Source organism: Microtus ochrogaster, unplaced genomic scaffold (genome assembly GCF_000317375.1).
Source record: "Microtus ochrogaster isolate Prairie Vole_2 unplaced genomic scaffold, MicOch1.0 UNK116, whole genome shotgun sequence".
Lineage (NCBI taxonomy): Eukaryota > Metazoa > Chordata > Mammalia > Rodentia > Cricetidae > Microtus > Microtus ochrogaster.
In genome coordinates this window covers 760,524-775,272 of record NW_004949214.1, presented here as the reverse complement: position 1 = coordinate 775,272, position 14,749 = coordinate 760,524, and the positions used below count along the sequence as shown (strand labels likewise).

Sequence of the window (14,749 nt, the reverse complement as noted above, 5' to 3'; positions counted from 1 at the left end):
ATCACCGACCCCCCCTCCTGCCTGGTTCGTTCGCAGGTCCCAGGAGTCCAGCTTCGCAGCGCACCTGGTGGTGAGCATCGCCCCCCAGGAGAAGGCAAAGATAGGCCCAGGTGGGTGCTGGGACAGGCCTGGAGGCCCGAGAGCGGGGACAGGGGACCTGGGCAAAGCTGAGTCCGACATCCTAGAGCCCAGCTTGCCCCCTACTAGGCCATCCTCCTCTCTCATCTTAGCCTTCCATTTTAATGACGCAGATGCCATGGAGATGGATCTGCAGGAAAAACAGTGGGCTTTGGGAAGAGATGGGCTGGAATGGCCTCTTGGGTGGGGAAAAGAATTTTGAAATGTGCATAGTAGGCATCCGTCCTCATTGCTAATCAGTCCGCCAAGATATCTTTTCTTTCTCTTGCTTCTTAGGAATAATGGAGTCCAAAGAACAAGGAGGAAAACATCTCAACATGGAAAATGACCATCAGGGAAAGGAGGAAAAGGAAGAAAAGCCGCAGAGTGCTAAGAAAAGGGAGCAGCCTGTGGTGCTGCCTCTTGAAGCTGAATACTCTGTGCCTCGAGGAAATCGCAGGCGCTTCCGCATTAGGCAGCCCATCGTGCACTATAGATGGGACCTGATGCACAGGGTCGGAGAGCCCCAGGCAAGGATGAGAGAGGAGAACAGGGAAAGGTTTGGGGAGGATGTGAGACAGCTCATGGAGAAGTTGAGGGAAAGGCAGCTGACCCATACTCAGCGGGCAGTTAGCACTGACCCCCCTCACCATGACCATCATGATGAGTTTTGCCTTATGCCCTGAATCCTGGTTTTCTCTCAAGATAATTCGGGGACCCCTGCTTCAAAAACTTAATGTTTGTGATGTACGGTTGTAAAATTTTGAGGGTGCTTCTTTCATGTGGATCTCTTCCTGTGTCAGCTTCTAATTGCAACTTGTGTTCTTGACTCAGTCTGTAATTCTTTTGTTAGCAGAATTTATCAGTTGCATGGAAAGATGCTCCTTACATATTGTGAAGTTAATAAAGCAGATTAAAAAGGCATTCTCTGCACTTTTGCTTAATTTTTCTTTATATAAGGGTACGGACGGGCTGGAGACATGGTTCAGAGGTGAAGAGCACTGGCTGCTCTTCCAGAGGTCCCGAGTTCAATTCCCAGCAACCACACGGTGGCTCACAGCCATCTGTAATGGGATCTGGTGCTTCTTCTGGCATGTAGAAGATACATGCATAAATGCAGGTAAATTTACATAATAAATAAAATTTTAAAAAAGTGTGAACAGTCACATAAATGGAGTAAGTGATGTTGATCACTTGAAGAACTGAAAAAAAATCTTCCATTATTTTTTCAAAATTGAACACATAACTTAACGAATTTGGTGGCTTAAGAGATTGCTTAGCTCTTAAGAGGGTTGTTCTTCCAGAGAATCCAGCTCTGATTCCCAGCACTCACAGGGTAGCTCACAGCCATATATACCTCTAGCCCCAGAGACTCTGGTGACTTATGGACACCAGGCACACATATGCTACAGACATATGTGCAGCCAAAACACTCATACCTGAAATAAATCTTTAAAAAATTAATTGGTTTCTTAATAACCTTATAAAATGATAATTTTAAAGATTTGGCGATATAATCTCAGATTTAGTTTACCATCTGGCATCTATTACTGGGAAATAAAAGTAATATTGATCCTTAGGCTTATCGGTAAGGTGGGAATAACAGCCACCTCAGGGCTGCTGTATGAACTAGATGAGGTAATTAGTTTGCGAGCCTTTTCAGTTTGTATTCTCTTGGCACGTTCATAACTATACCCTGAAATGTTTTCAGTTCCTAGAGGTGTTCGTGAGATGAGGTCTCTACTCCAAAGGTCCTGTGGGACCAAGGTTAGGTGCACACTTCTTTACCGTGTGCTATTCCCATGCTTTCCCCTAGAGAGTCTGTGTACTAGACAACAGTTCTTTACCGTGTGCTATTCCCATGCTTTCCCCTAGAGAGTCTGTGTACTAGACAACAGTTCGTACACCAGACTCTTACAGATACTCACAAATCCTTGAAGCGAGAGATTCTCCCTGATTTCCATGGAATGCCCATTGTGCTGAATCCTGCTCCACGTGCATAGCTGGATTTCTTCCTGTTTCTTTTTGATAAAGACCGTTTATCTGGGACAATTATCTCTTTAGTTGAGCAGGTTAAAAAAGATGGAAGAGGTAACAGCTCACCGAATCTGAGACAGCTGTTCACAACAGCCCACATTAACCTGAAATTTCGGGATGTATACACAGTTTTGGTCTATGCCGTGCTGATCATCAGAGGATCATGTCAGTGTATGAGGGTTTTAATTACAATGAAAACGTACATTTTACTTAGGGGAATTGATTTTATTTTGTGGTGCTGGCTGGTGAACCACAGTCTTACATAACCAGGTATGCCAGTGTTTTGCAAAATTGAACTTAAAATGTAGGATTCTGGAACAGGTTAGTAAATAACTCATGACCAGACCTGGCCAACTGGTTATTTGGGAAACTCTAAGGATGGTTGACAAAATATTGTGTAACACAAAAATACGGAATTTGAATTTGGTGCCTTTAAAGTTTTATTGAAGCATCGAATGCTAATTTATTTACACATTGTGGCTGTTTTTTATTACAGTGGCAATATTGAGTAGTTGTAAAATAGTGGAAAACATTGAAGACTGTCACCTGGTCATGATATACAATGGCTGTCACCCTCTGCCTTATACATAACAGTGGCACTTGGAAAAATGAGGGGGAGTTAACAGGTAAATATATCTATCATGAAAGGTAACAACCCCAATATAAACCACATGCTTAATTCCAAAATGTCCTAGCCTCTCGCAGGCATTTGAAATATAAGGCAAACTTATGAAGACAGCAGTTAACATAAAGTATCTAAGAGTTTAGATTCATTTTCTTTTTTTTTTTAGCAATAATCTGTTTTATTTTTTTTATTGAAAAAAAAATTTCCGCCTCCTCCCCACCTCCCATTTCCCTCCCCCTCCTCCCATTCCTCTCTCCCTCCCCCCACTCCTCTCCCCCTCCCTCTCAAGTCTGAAGAGCAGTCAGGGTTCCCTGTCCTGTGGAAAGTCCAAAGTCCTCCCCCCTCCATCCTGGTCTAGGAAGGTGAACATCCAAACTGGCTAGGCTCCCACAAAGCCAGAACCTGAAGTAGGATCAAAACCCAGTGCCATTGCCCTTGGCTCTTCAGCAGCCCTCATTGTCCGCCATATTCAGAGAGTCCGGTTTTATCCCATGCTTTTTCAGTCACAGTCCAGCTGGCCTTGGTGAGCTCCCAATAGATCAGCCCCACTGTCTCCGTGGGTGGGTGTACCCCTTGTGGTCCTGACTTCTTTGCTCATGTTCTCCCTCCTTCTGCTCCTCATTGGGACATTGGGATAGATTCATTTTCTTAAGTATCATTTCTGTGATATAATAAGTTTTTTCCACTTTTTTAACAGAAAAAAAAGATAGGCAATCAGATTCTGTCAGGGTACATGCAGTAAGATTAGGGGTGTTCACAGAGAAAAAGAATGTTAAAAAAGAGGCTTGACCCTGATCCAGTAAACATAAAGTCTCCATTATTGTGATTTTGTCATGTAATATATTTTAACGGACTCACTCCTGTACTTTTAAACGTATTCCTATAGCTAAACTGAAAGAATTATTTAATCTTAAAGATACTCATATTTGAAGCTTTTAGTTTGATATAGTTGAAAATACTGTGGGTGTTCTGGCTTTTAAGACAGGGTCTCAGCCAGGCGATGATGGCGCAGGCCTTTAATCCCAGCACTTGTGAGGCAGAGGCAAAAGGATCTCTGTGAGTTCGGGGCCAGCCTGGTCTACCAGAGCCAGAGCTAGTTCCAGGACAGACACCAAAACTACAGAGAGAAACCCTGTCTCAAAAAACAAAACAAATCAACCCCCCCCACACACACACACACACACAGAGAGAGAGAGAGAGAGAGAGAGAGAGAGGGTTTCACTCTGCAGTACAGCCTAACCTAGAAATCACTATGCAGCCCAGACTCAACAGGAACTCACAGTAATCCTCCTATCTCAGCCTCCTGAGTTCTAGGATTTCAGGCATGGGTAGCCATATTTGGCTGAAAGAATATTTTAATGGCAAAAAGGACCTAGACATGGCTCTCATCAGCAGCCTGGGCTCTAATGTCACCATGGCCCTAGATGGCAGCATAGGCCACTCAGAGCCACATGACTCCAGAGGCAGAGTGGCCCTCGACACCAACATGGCCCCAGGCAGCAGCATGGCCTTTGATGGTATCAGGAGCCAGCAATTTCAACACAGACTCTGGCTGCTGTAGGGTTACAGACCCTCCAGCTGCAGCCCTAGCTCAGATGTCACCATGACTCTATGGCAGAACAGGCCACTCAGATCTGTATGGCCCTCTCTGCAGCATGACCCTCAGAGTTACCAGGATCCACCAATACCAACGCAGACCCTGACTGAAGTAGGGCCATGGACCCAGAGATATGGCAGCACATCAGACTTTGCCATGCTCCAAGTGGCAACACAGGCCATCCAGATTAGCATGGCCTTGGCAGCAGTGTGGCCCTCAGGCACCAGCATGGACTCGGGTAGTGTCTGATCAGACCCCGGTCATCCACATGGCCTTCAGCAATTTCTAAGATTATAGACATCAACAGACACCCTGGCTGCTGCAGGACCAGGGACCCACACATGTCCCCTCCCCCAGCAGCTTGGGTCCCTGTATCATCATGCCCCCTGGTGGCAGTACAGGCCACTTAGATCAGCATGGCCCCAGGAGTGACATGGCCCTCTGACTCCAAAATGACCACAAGATGCGACCTGGACCCTGGGTATCCTTGTGACCTTGGCAGCAACATGGATCATGAACATCAACACAGACCATTTCTGAGGTGGGACCATGGAGCCAGAAATGGCCGTAGTCAGCATCTCAGTTCCAGAGGTGGTCCTGGTCCCAGGTGGCAAGCAGGCCACCAACATTAATTTCTCACTACCCTCCCTCTTCAGACCTGCCTCTTACCACAGCACATGAACCATTCTGCCTCTCTTTCTTTCCCATTTCTCCACCACATTCTTGCTCATCATAATGGCACCTGCCCACCCGGTGAAACAGGTGCCTGGCAGAGCTGTGGAATCCTTCAGGCGGTCAGGATCAAGAGGACTCAGGCTGCCTGTGTGTGCCTTTCTCCCACCTCCACTCACTATATCTTAACAATTTTTCTTGAAATTTGCAGATCACTGGGAAAAATTTTTAAATGAATACAGGGTGACTGTTTAGGCCCAGAAAGTGTTGCAGAATGAACTTTCTAGTTTAAAGCAGAGAGGTGATACAGACAGCCTAAAACTCCATTCTGTATACAAGGGAAATAAAGCTCTCATCATTAACTACCGCTTAAACATCAAGCTGCCTTTATGAAAATGAAGTAGCATCAATGAAAATGGAGAATCAGGGACTAAATTTACCTCCTTACCTGAAATTTAAAACCTGGACAAAATTCATGAAATGATAACTTTTGATAATTGGACATTAGGCACAATAAATTATAGAAGACCAGGAATAAATGCAGTCACTACAGAATTTTAAGTGGTAATTTTTCTCATATTACAGTGTTTCAAAATACATGAAGCAAAAATTCATAGTGCAATGAAAAATAAGTGAATCGCCAGCCAACATCAGGAATTAAATATTGTCTCTAAAATACTAAAAGAACAAGTAAACAGGAAGCAGACTTCAATAATATGAACCAGTTTAATCTATGTGATGATTATGTAACTTCTTGCCAACAGTTGAATGTCTGCGTGATTTTATGTGCACAGCACATTTACCAATGTAGTTCATATTCACTGTCATACAATAAGTCTTAGTAATGCTAACAAACTTCAAATGATATTTGAGACTGTGTTCTGAGAGCACAATGAAATTAAGTAAAAAATCACAATAAATCCCTGAAAAATGCTAAAATCTTAAAATGGGAGCAATTAACATATGTCTAAGTAACTCATGACCCAAAGTAAAAAGAAAAATGGAAATTAGGCCATTTGAAAAGTTCATGGATGGACATTTGCACACCATGCCTGAGGCTCTGGGATTAATTCAAAAATGCAAAATATTTCCAAAAAAAAGGCTTATTATTTTCGAACCCTAGTATTTATTGATATGAGTACTGTATTGACAACATTCTCTATTCCTCTCCTCCTTCCTGTTCCTCCTGTGTCCCCCTACTATGACACCCATTCAATTCATGGCCACTTATTCTCTAATTATTTTTACTTACAGACACACAGATTTATAAATACAATCTACTGAGTCCCTTTAATATCACTAGTATGTATATGTGTTCACATCTAACTCTTGGGACTGAGTAATCTGTCATGGGACTGTCCCTGGAGAAGATTGATTCTTCAACTCTTAGTCACTGTTCTGTTTGTGTTTAGAGACACCATGACCAAGAAACTCTTAAAAGAAAGCATTTAATTGGGAGCTTGTTTACAATTTCAGGGTTTTAGTCTACTATCATCAAGGCAGCAGGCATGGCAGACAAGATGCTGGAGAAGTAGTTGAGAGTTCTACAACTTGATCTACGGTGACACACTACCTCCAACAAAGCCACACCTCCTAATCCTTCTAATCCTTTCAAACAGTGTCATTTCCTGGTGACTAAGCATTCAAACATATGAGCCTATGGGAGTATTTGCATTCAAACCACCACAGTAGCTACTCATTGGCTGTAACCCTTCATCTAGGAGTGGGGAATTTTGAGATTTCTCCCACTCACATGCACATGCCAACTGGTGCTGTCATTTTTAAGGTCTTTTTAAAAGTAACCAACCACAGGGTTGACATTTCATGGGTCCCACTTCCTTATCAGAAATATAGAACACTAGCTCTTAGCAGACATTCTGATCCTCTCTGACTCTCATACTCTTTCACTCCTTTCTTCAATGCTCCCTGAACGTCATGTTGTAGATGTATAAATTGGAGCTCGGTTGTTCTAAGATGCTGTCTGCATTTTTACCACGTGGAGATTTCTGAATTGAATTCTGTCTACTTTCCTGATTTCTATGGTTGCTCCAGGTTATACATTCAGCTCTGTAGATTCAGAGCTAGGAGCAGCAAATAAGAGAATATAGACATTTCTCTTTGTGGATCTAGATTACCTCACTCAATGTAATACTTTCTAATTGCATCTATTTATCTTCAGATTTAAGGGTTTCATTTTTCTTTACAGGCGAAGAGTATTCCATGAGTATGTACACCATTTTCATTATTCATTTATTGGTTGAAAGACATTAAAACTGCTTCCATTCCCTAGCTATAGTGAATAGAAAATCAGTGTACATGGCTGAACAAGTATTTGTGAAGTAGGTGAGTGGTATAGCTGGGTCTTATGGCAGATCTACATTTAGTTCTTTGAAACTTCTCCATACTTATTCCATAGTGGCTGCATCTTTTGAAATCCCACCAACAGTGAATGAGGGTTCCCTTTTCCCTGAATCTCCTGCAGCAATTTGTACTTATTTGTTTTCTTGATTTTTGCCACTTCGACTGAGAGAAGACGAAATATCAAAGTTGTTTTGGTTTTCGTTTCCCTAGTTGCTAAGGATGATGAGCACTTTTAAAGGTATTTCTTAGCCATTTTTGTTTCTTCCTTTGCAAACTCTCCATTCAGAGCTATACCCCATTTCTCAGGTCATGTGTTTTATGTGACTCTTATTTTTTGAGTTTTTTTATGTATTCTGCATATCAATCCTCTATAGCTGGCAAATATTCTCTCCCACTCTGGGTGCTTCTTCCTCATTTAGTTAGTTATTATTGCCTTTACTATACCAAATAAGTTTTTAGTTTTATGAAGTCCCGTGGGTCATATCTCAATTGTTTTATCTGAGATGAGAAGAACTTCTCACTGTGACTAATGCCATTTCCTGGCAGGAATCCTGTACTGTATAAATGGAGAGGCAATTAAGCATCAATAAGCATTCATTCCACTCTGTTTCTTCTCAAGGATGGAATGTTACCATCTGTTTCAAGCTCTTGTTGCCTTGATTTCCCTCCTACGAAGTACTATACCTTGAACTGTAAGTTAAAATAAACTATTCCTTGCTGGATGTTGGTGGTACATGCCTTTAATCCCAGCACTCAGGAGGCAGAGCAGGCAGGCATCTGTGGGTTTGAGACCAGCCTGGTCTATGAGAGCTAGTTCCAGGACAGCTAGAGTTGTTACACAGAGAAACACTGTCTTGAAGATAAACAGATTGATAGATAGATAGATAGATAGATAGATAGATAGATAGATAGATAGATGATAGATAGACCCTTCCTTCAGTTTTTTTGTTACAGTGTTTTCAGAAATAAATAGAAATATCCCAAATACCATTAACACATGAACAAATAAAGAAAATGTAGTATAAATATACAATAAAACATTCACTTATAAAAGGGATAAAATATATTATTAAAATGTGAATCAATTTTTAAAACACTATGTAAAGCAAGATAATAATTCAGATCAAAAGTTTGTGTATTTAATAATTTATTTTATATGAAATACAAAGACTATATTAAACCATATAGACAGAAAGTAGAAATGAATTATTGTTAGGGACTGAAAAGAGAGAACTGTGAATGTGCCTACTTGACATAGGGGCTATTTAGGGCCTAATGAAAGTATTTCATAATAGTAGAAGTTAGGATTGCACAATTTTTTGAATATACTATATACTACTGAATTCCACATTTTATAATTGTTAATTTGATATTATATCTATTTTCCTTACAAAGAACAATAAAGATAACTGGTTTGAGAAGTAATGTGTGTTCATACACGTTCTCTAGACCAGTGACTTTCATCGTTTTATATATTATATACACCTTTGAATATTTAAAGTTTTATTTCTATTTTGTTTGTTATGAGAAAGAGAGAGAGAGAGAGAGAGAGAGAGAGAGAGAGAGAGAGAGAGAGAGAGAGAGAAGATTGGAATGAATTTGGATGTGCTTGTGCCATGGCAGAGGTCAGAGGAGAGATTTAAGGGGTCTGTCCTCATCCACATGACTGAGGCAAGTCTTCTTTTGTTGTTCCTGCCATGTGGTGTGCTCAAGGCTAGTTGTCTCACAGACTTCTGGGCAATTCTCCTGTCTCTGACTCGAAACTCATCTTAGGAGTTCTTGTTTTGTTGTTTTGTTTTGTTTTGTCTTGTTTTTAAGCTTACCCCAGTGTGACTGATGTCTAGAGTTCCTTGACCTACTTGCACTAGCTCTGTCACCAGACTTTTCAGTATGGGTTGGTTCTCTCTCTTTTTTTAAATTTCATGCGCATTAATGTTTTGTTTTCATGTTTGTCTATGTAAGGGTGTCAGATCCCCTGGAACTGGAGTTACAGACAGTTGTCAGCTGCCATGTGGGTGCTGGGAATTAAACCCAGGTCCTCTTAACCGCTGAGCCATCTCTCCAGACTTACATCTAGGTTTTTTACATGGGTTCTGGAATTGAACTGAAGTCAAACTAGGGTTATCAAGTTTGTACAACAGGTGGTTTTACCCACAAAGTCATCTCAGCCTAGGCCTTTGAACATTAAATAATAACCAACAGAGTCTATTCTCATCAAATGTATCCATCAAATAAAAGCTATATATCTTATGCTCATGTATATAATTTTGAATGCAGTTTTAAGGGCTTCATAGTTTGAAAAATGCCTGAACTCAAGGAATAAATGAGCGTTCCTCCTCTCCCCAGTAGCGTTCATGCACAGTGTCTTCTCTTTTCTCAAACTTTTAGTTCCTGCTTCCTCATTATGTCAACCTGCTTACATATCCTCATTATCTTTAGAATCCTATGGCACAGATCTTCCTACAAAAGTGAATACAATTCCACTAAGTCCTACACATTTGGACCTTGTATAATATCTTGGGTGGTCAGTTTGGAACATGTGGCCTAGGTCAACCTGTATGGTCAGGATGCAAATACCAAGTCAGAAAGTACCAGAATATGAGTATAGACTGTAGTCAGAAACCCTGCGGGATGGCTAGGCACTTTTCAGGTACCTTGGTGGTGAAGAAAACAGAGTTGAGAGACCTTGCAAGGTATCCCTTCCTAGTTAGTAAAGTGCAAGGGAGAAGGCAGCATGTAGGGACGCTTTTACCCAAACATTGTGGATAACCACAGGAAGAAGACAGGTCTGAGGGCTCTCTCCCTGCAGCAATTCCTTCTCTAGGCTTCATGGTAACCCTGAGCTGTAGGAGGATAGACGGGGATCTGTTCTTCCTCTCTTCTCTGCTGGGGCTGACTTATCCTGGTGGGAATTCAGAGGAAATGGATCAAAGGCATTTATTAAATTGGCCACCTGTGTCAACTACTCCATAGTTTATTTAGTTAGTTAGTTTTTGAAGTTACCAACACATTCAAGTGCCCGGATGCAGGAAAAAGAGGAGAAGCTGTGAAACATGGGCAGGAGAGGGAAGTGATACCTTCCTTGTCTCTTCACAAGGAATGGATGAGACAAACTTTCTGCAAGTCCCATAACCTGGAATACCTGGGTTCCATAGTTTTCTTTTCCCCAAGTTGAATGAAATAACCACACTTCAATTTTCAAAACTGGCATTGTGTCAATCATTAGATATTTCATATCGTTTACCAATTGTTTGGGAACAGAAGGTAAATATTTCTGAAAAACAATACACGACAGCACCAGCTCCTCATGAAAAGAAGTTACAGGAATTTTATCTGTAGCCAATTCCATTCAGTTACAAACTGGACAGCTCTTCTGAGTAGAAAAGTTGAAAACCTATTTTCCCCTCTATCTCAAACATTTTATTTTAAATGAAATAGTTTTGTGCCTATGAGAATATCTTGTGTTCAGCAGAGTAAGTGAAATTTTTAAAAAAAAAACTATTGAAGAAAGAATATCTCTGTTCAACAACTGGCTTCTCTTCCAAAGGATCCACCCTGTGCCCTTTCTGTGCAGGTATAAAGAAGACTGCGTGCAGAACGAACATCGGTGGCTGAGAAAGGAAGTGGATTCAAGGAGTACATGATTTGGGATTTTAAAAAAGCGGTCCCCCAAATCCTCTGAGATCTTAGGGGGTGGCAGTGGTAGGAGAGGATGCAGCCTCTCTCTAATAACCACACAGGACTAAACACATGCCACTGGACAAACCATATTTGGCCTCTGGGATTTGCAAGTAACAGAATGAATGACAAGGCCTCATGCTGTGGGGGAAGGGACGGAAGGTGGTGGGGGTAGCGAGGGGGAAAGTAGGCTGGCTCCTGACGCACTTTCTGATGCTGGGGAGGGGAACTAGGGACCGGAGCCCACTGGTGACGTTTTGTCACGTGATCAGGAGCAGCCGTATGCAGAAGTCCCTCTCTCCCAGGTACCAGCAGCCGCCAGATCCTTATCTCCGTGGAGGAAGGCAGGCTTGAAACTGAGCGACAGAGGGGGGGGCAGCTGCCCTATAGCCCGGCAGGTTGGTAGAAGCCAGGGATTTCTGAGGGAGGGGTGGTAATGGACAGCGGCTACAGAGCAGCGAATTTTGTCTGCGTTTAAGATACCGCCCCCTTTCCAAATCCATTCATTGTGACGCAGAAGATCGTGTCTGTTGGGGGTAGCAGCTCTTATATCCTTGGAGAAACGTGGGCTAATGGCAGAAGGAGTCATTTCCCTGGATAGCTCCCAATCCTTCACTGCCTGCAGACGCTGGGTAGGCATGACAGGAGGCTAAGACCAGAAATGATTACAGGTGCAGGAAATGGATGGGGACGGGGACAGGGTCATTGGAGGGAGATCGGAGGTATAGAATGCCAATCAGAACAGTGATTGAGTGACAAATGTCTTTTTAGAGGAGGAGGGCGGGGGAGGCGACAGCGGGGTAGTGGGGGCGGTGATGGCCTAATCCCTTTTAGGTAGCAGAGGAGGGGCACAGGCCCTGACTCCAGGCTGAGGAAGATGGACTACCCCGGGCCAAGGCTTGAATTCTCCCTTTCTCTTTCTTTTCCATCCCTCAACCATTTTGGAGCCCAAAATGGAAGGCCAAGGGGACCAAGGGTGGGGGTTGCTAAGTAGAAGGAAAACAGAGGTTTGGGATGATGCTCAGTTCCCAGGTAGGGGGTGATTTCTTAATAGGAAGGGTTCAAAGGAGATATCGCAGACCCAAATGTTAGAAATTAGAAATAATTTTTCCTTTTCATTGTAGAAAGCTGTTTTTTCTGGGTCTGTGAGGAGGAAGGCGTGAGTGAAGTGCTGTGGTTACGTCTGCCCTGCCCCCTCCTCCTTCTAATAGCTACGTTTTCAGAAAAGTATCCCGCTATGCTTTAGCAAGGGCCCCCGGGGAGGGGGCGGGGGCGGGGCCTGGGGACTGGTCCAGAGAGACCTGAGTGAAGCGGCACCTATCAGCCCAGCCTTCTGCCTTTCACAGGCCTGCCCGTCACTCATTTCAGTGAAATCACTGAGAGTAGATTTGGGAAGGAAATTCAGACCCCGAGAAACGTTTTGGAAGTCATTTTTTCAGTCCCATAGCTCGGGACCAGTAAATGGGAAACTGTTAAAGGAGAAGGTGTGGAAGAAAATGCGAGGACACCGAGGAATGGTGATGGGGTGGGAGGGAGGAATCGGGAACGTTTTGACAAAGACTCCTCGTACTACTTGCCAGTCATTCAGATTTCTAATCCTTCATTCACCACCTAATTCCTATCTCTTCCCACAGGTCTTCAGGTCTGTGGTCGTGGGCACCAATCCAGCTAAGAAAAGGAAAGGCCTGCAGTATCAGTGCAGGTTAGTGGGAGAAGGAATGCATTCTGCCACCCCCAGAAGTAGAGTGAAAGCTGGGGAGGCCACTGCTTGCCTCCCTCCCGTCTCCAACTCTCCTTATTGCAAGTTCCAGACACATGGCGAGACCCTAAGAGAATGTGATCTTTTATCGCTGGTGAGGCTAAAGAGGAGGCTTTGAAAGTGAGGAGAAAGAATGTTCTCTGAGGGTATCAGAACACCCCTGAAATCTATGTACACTTTTTTTTTTATAAGTGAGAGGGTGAGGAGAGAGAGAGAGAGAGAGAGAGAGAGAGAGAGAGAGAGAGAGAGAGAGAGGAGAGAGAATGTCCTGCACGATTCCTGCAGTTCTTTGTAAGTTGAAACTACACAGCTAGTGTCTCTGCGGGCAGAGAGAACGAAGTTCAGAAACCACTATTCTCTGCGGTTCCTTCTTAGCACATCGCTTTAAGAGCTTTAACGGTAGGGAGAAACACCCTTGGAATTTCCTGCCAAGTTGGTTCATGTGTATATGTAAGAAGTGTGTAGGGAAAGGAAAAAGAATAATACGGGTAAAAGTCCACCTGAAAGGTGGATTAGGATGGGTTGGCAGAGCTATGAATCAAGGGAAAGCAACTGTTAAACGCTTGTGCCCAGCTGGAGTGCCCTTAGTGTTTTTTCTTTGTCTTCTAGGACAAGCGGCAAAGGAAAATCGCAACATGGAAAAGTTCTTCAAAGAAATTGAAGGAAAGCCAGAAAACAAGGGAAGGGCAGAAGATGAAGGAAATCCAGAAGAAGGAGGAAACGCAGACGAAGTCAAGTCCCATGCAGATGGGAAGCCTGCACGCCAGGGGAAGCTAGAGGAGGGAGGGCCAGGTGAGCAGGGACAACAGAAAAGTGAGGGAAAGCCAGAAAATCAGGGAAAGTCTGAAGGGGAGGGCAAGCCAGCCAGCGAGGCGCGGGCTGCTGAAAAGCGCCCTGCTGAAGATTACGTGCCGCGGAAAGCCAAGCGAAAAACAGATAGGAGCACAGAGGATTCTCCCAAGAACTCCCAGGAGGACTTCCAGGACAGGCATGTCAGCAGTGAGGAGATGATGAGAGAGTCTGCAGATGTGACCAGGGCGCAGGAAGAGCTGAGGAAAAGGCAGAGAATGGGAGGTTTTCCCTGGTTGCCAAGAGATTCTGCGCAGGATGCTCTAGTTCCCAGGGGCCAACGCGGAGTCAGGGGAGTGAGGGGCGGAGGAGGCAGGGGCCAGAAGGACTTGGACGATGCTCCCTTTGTTTAAAGCCTTTGGCCTTTCCTTCTGATTTCTTTGATGGGAAATATTGCCAGCCCTGCTTTCCCTGGCAGGCATTTGCCAGGCTCTGTGCTTCAACCCTGTGCTGATATTTTCCTTTAGGTGTCACTCTTGTTACCAGCAGACAGCACTATGTCTTTTAGTAATGGACTTTCACCCATGTGCATGGAAGAGGTGTTCATGGTGTACTGTAAAATAATAAAGATAGCAGTGTGCAGAACCATAGATACAGTATCAGTCCATTTTTGAAAACAAAATCATCACATAGAATATTTACATACAAGGAAAACTGTGCAAGTACATAGACCCAAGAGAAATAGTGGCTGTCTCTGTATGGTGGTACTTGAGATTTTTCATTTTCTCGTATGACCCCCCTCCCCATTAAGGACAGAGGTTAATTTTATCATAAAAGAAGCACTAAAAGATAACACAGAGCACTGGGTACAGTGGCACACTCCTTTAGACCTAGGACTCTAGAGGAAGAGGCAGGCAGATCTCTGACTTAGTGGCCAACCTTGTCTTTATGGACAGCCAACTGAGGCCAGCCAGGACCACCAAGTGAGAGCCTGTCTCATACGAAGCTATCAAAATAACTATTAAACCTGTGAAGGCAAAGGAGATGCTTCAAATTCTTGTCAGAATCATAATCACAGGTAAAACTACACAACCTCTAGACTTCAAGTTGGAGG

General features: G+C 43.4%; 2 protein-coding genes across 3 annotated transcripts in view; both read left to right on the top strand.

Annotated features, from left to right (window-relative positions):
* LOC101992568 (protein BEX2) overlaps positions 1-1,041 on the top strand; it is a 1,547-nt gene extending 506 nt beyond the window's left edge. Inside the window, exons 2-3 of the mRNA XM_005371628.3 lie at positions 37-110; positions 415-1,041. Of these exons, the coding sequence (XP_005371685.1) occupies positions 420-803 (384 nt within the window). The 5' untranslated portion in view covers positions 37-110; positions 415-419 and the 3' untranslated portion in view covers positions 804-1,041. The remainder of the gene's footprint in view (positions 1-36; positions 111-414) is intronic.
* Positions 1,042-11,327: 10,286 nt separating this feature from the next.
* LOC101991922 (transcription elongation factor A protein-like 5) lies at positions 11,328-14,285 on the top strand. Of its 2 annotated transcripts, none has more exons than XM_005371625.3 (3): positions 11,328-11,485; positions 12,722-12,789; positions 13,456-14,285. In XM_005371625.3, the coding sequence occupies exon 3, from the start codon at positions 13,482-13,484 to the stop codon at positions 14,046-14,048; it is 567 nt and encodes a 188-aa protein (XP_005371682.1). In that variant the 5' UTR covers positions 11,328-11,485; positions 12,722-12,789; positions 13,456-13,481; the 3' UTR covers positions 14,049-14,285. The 2 variants fall into 2 exon arrangements, with proteins under 2 accessions (XP_005371682.1, XP_005371683.1); XM_005371626.3 differs by lacking the exon at positions 11,328-11,485 and adding an exon at positions 11,561-11,719.
* The last annotated feature ends 464 nt before the right edge of the window (positions 14,286-14,749 follow it).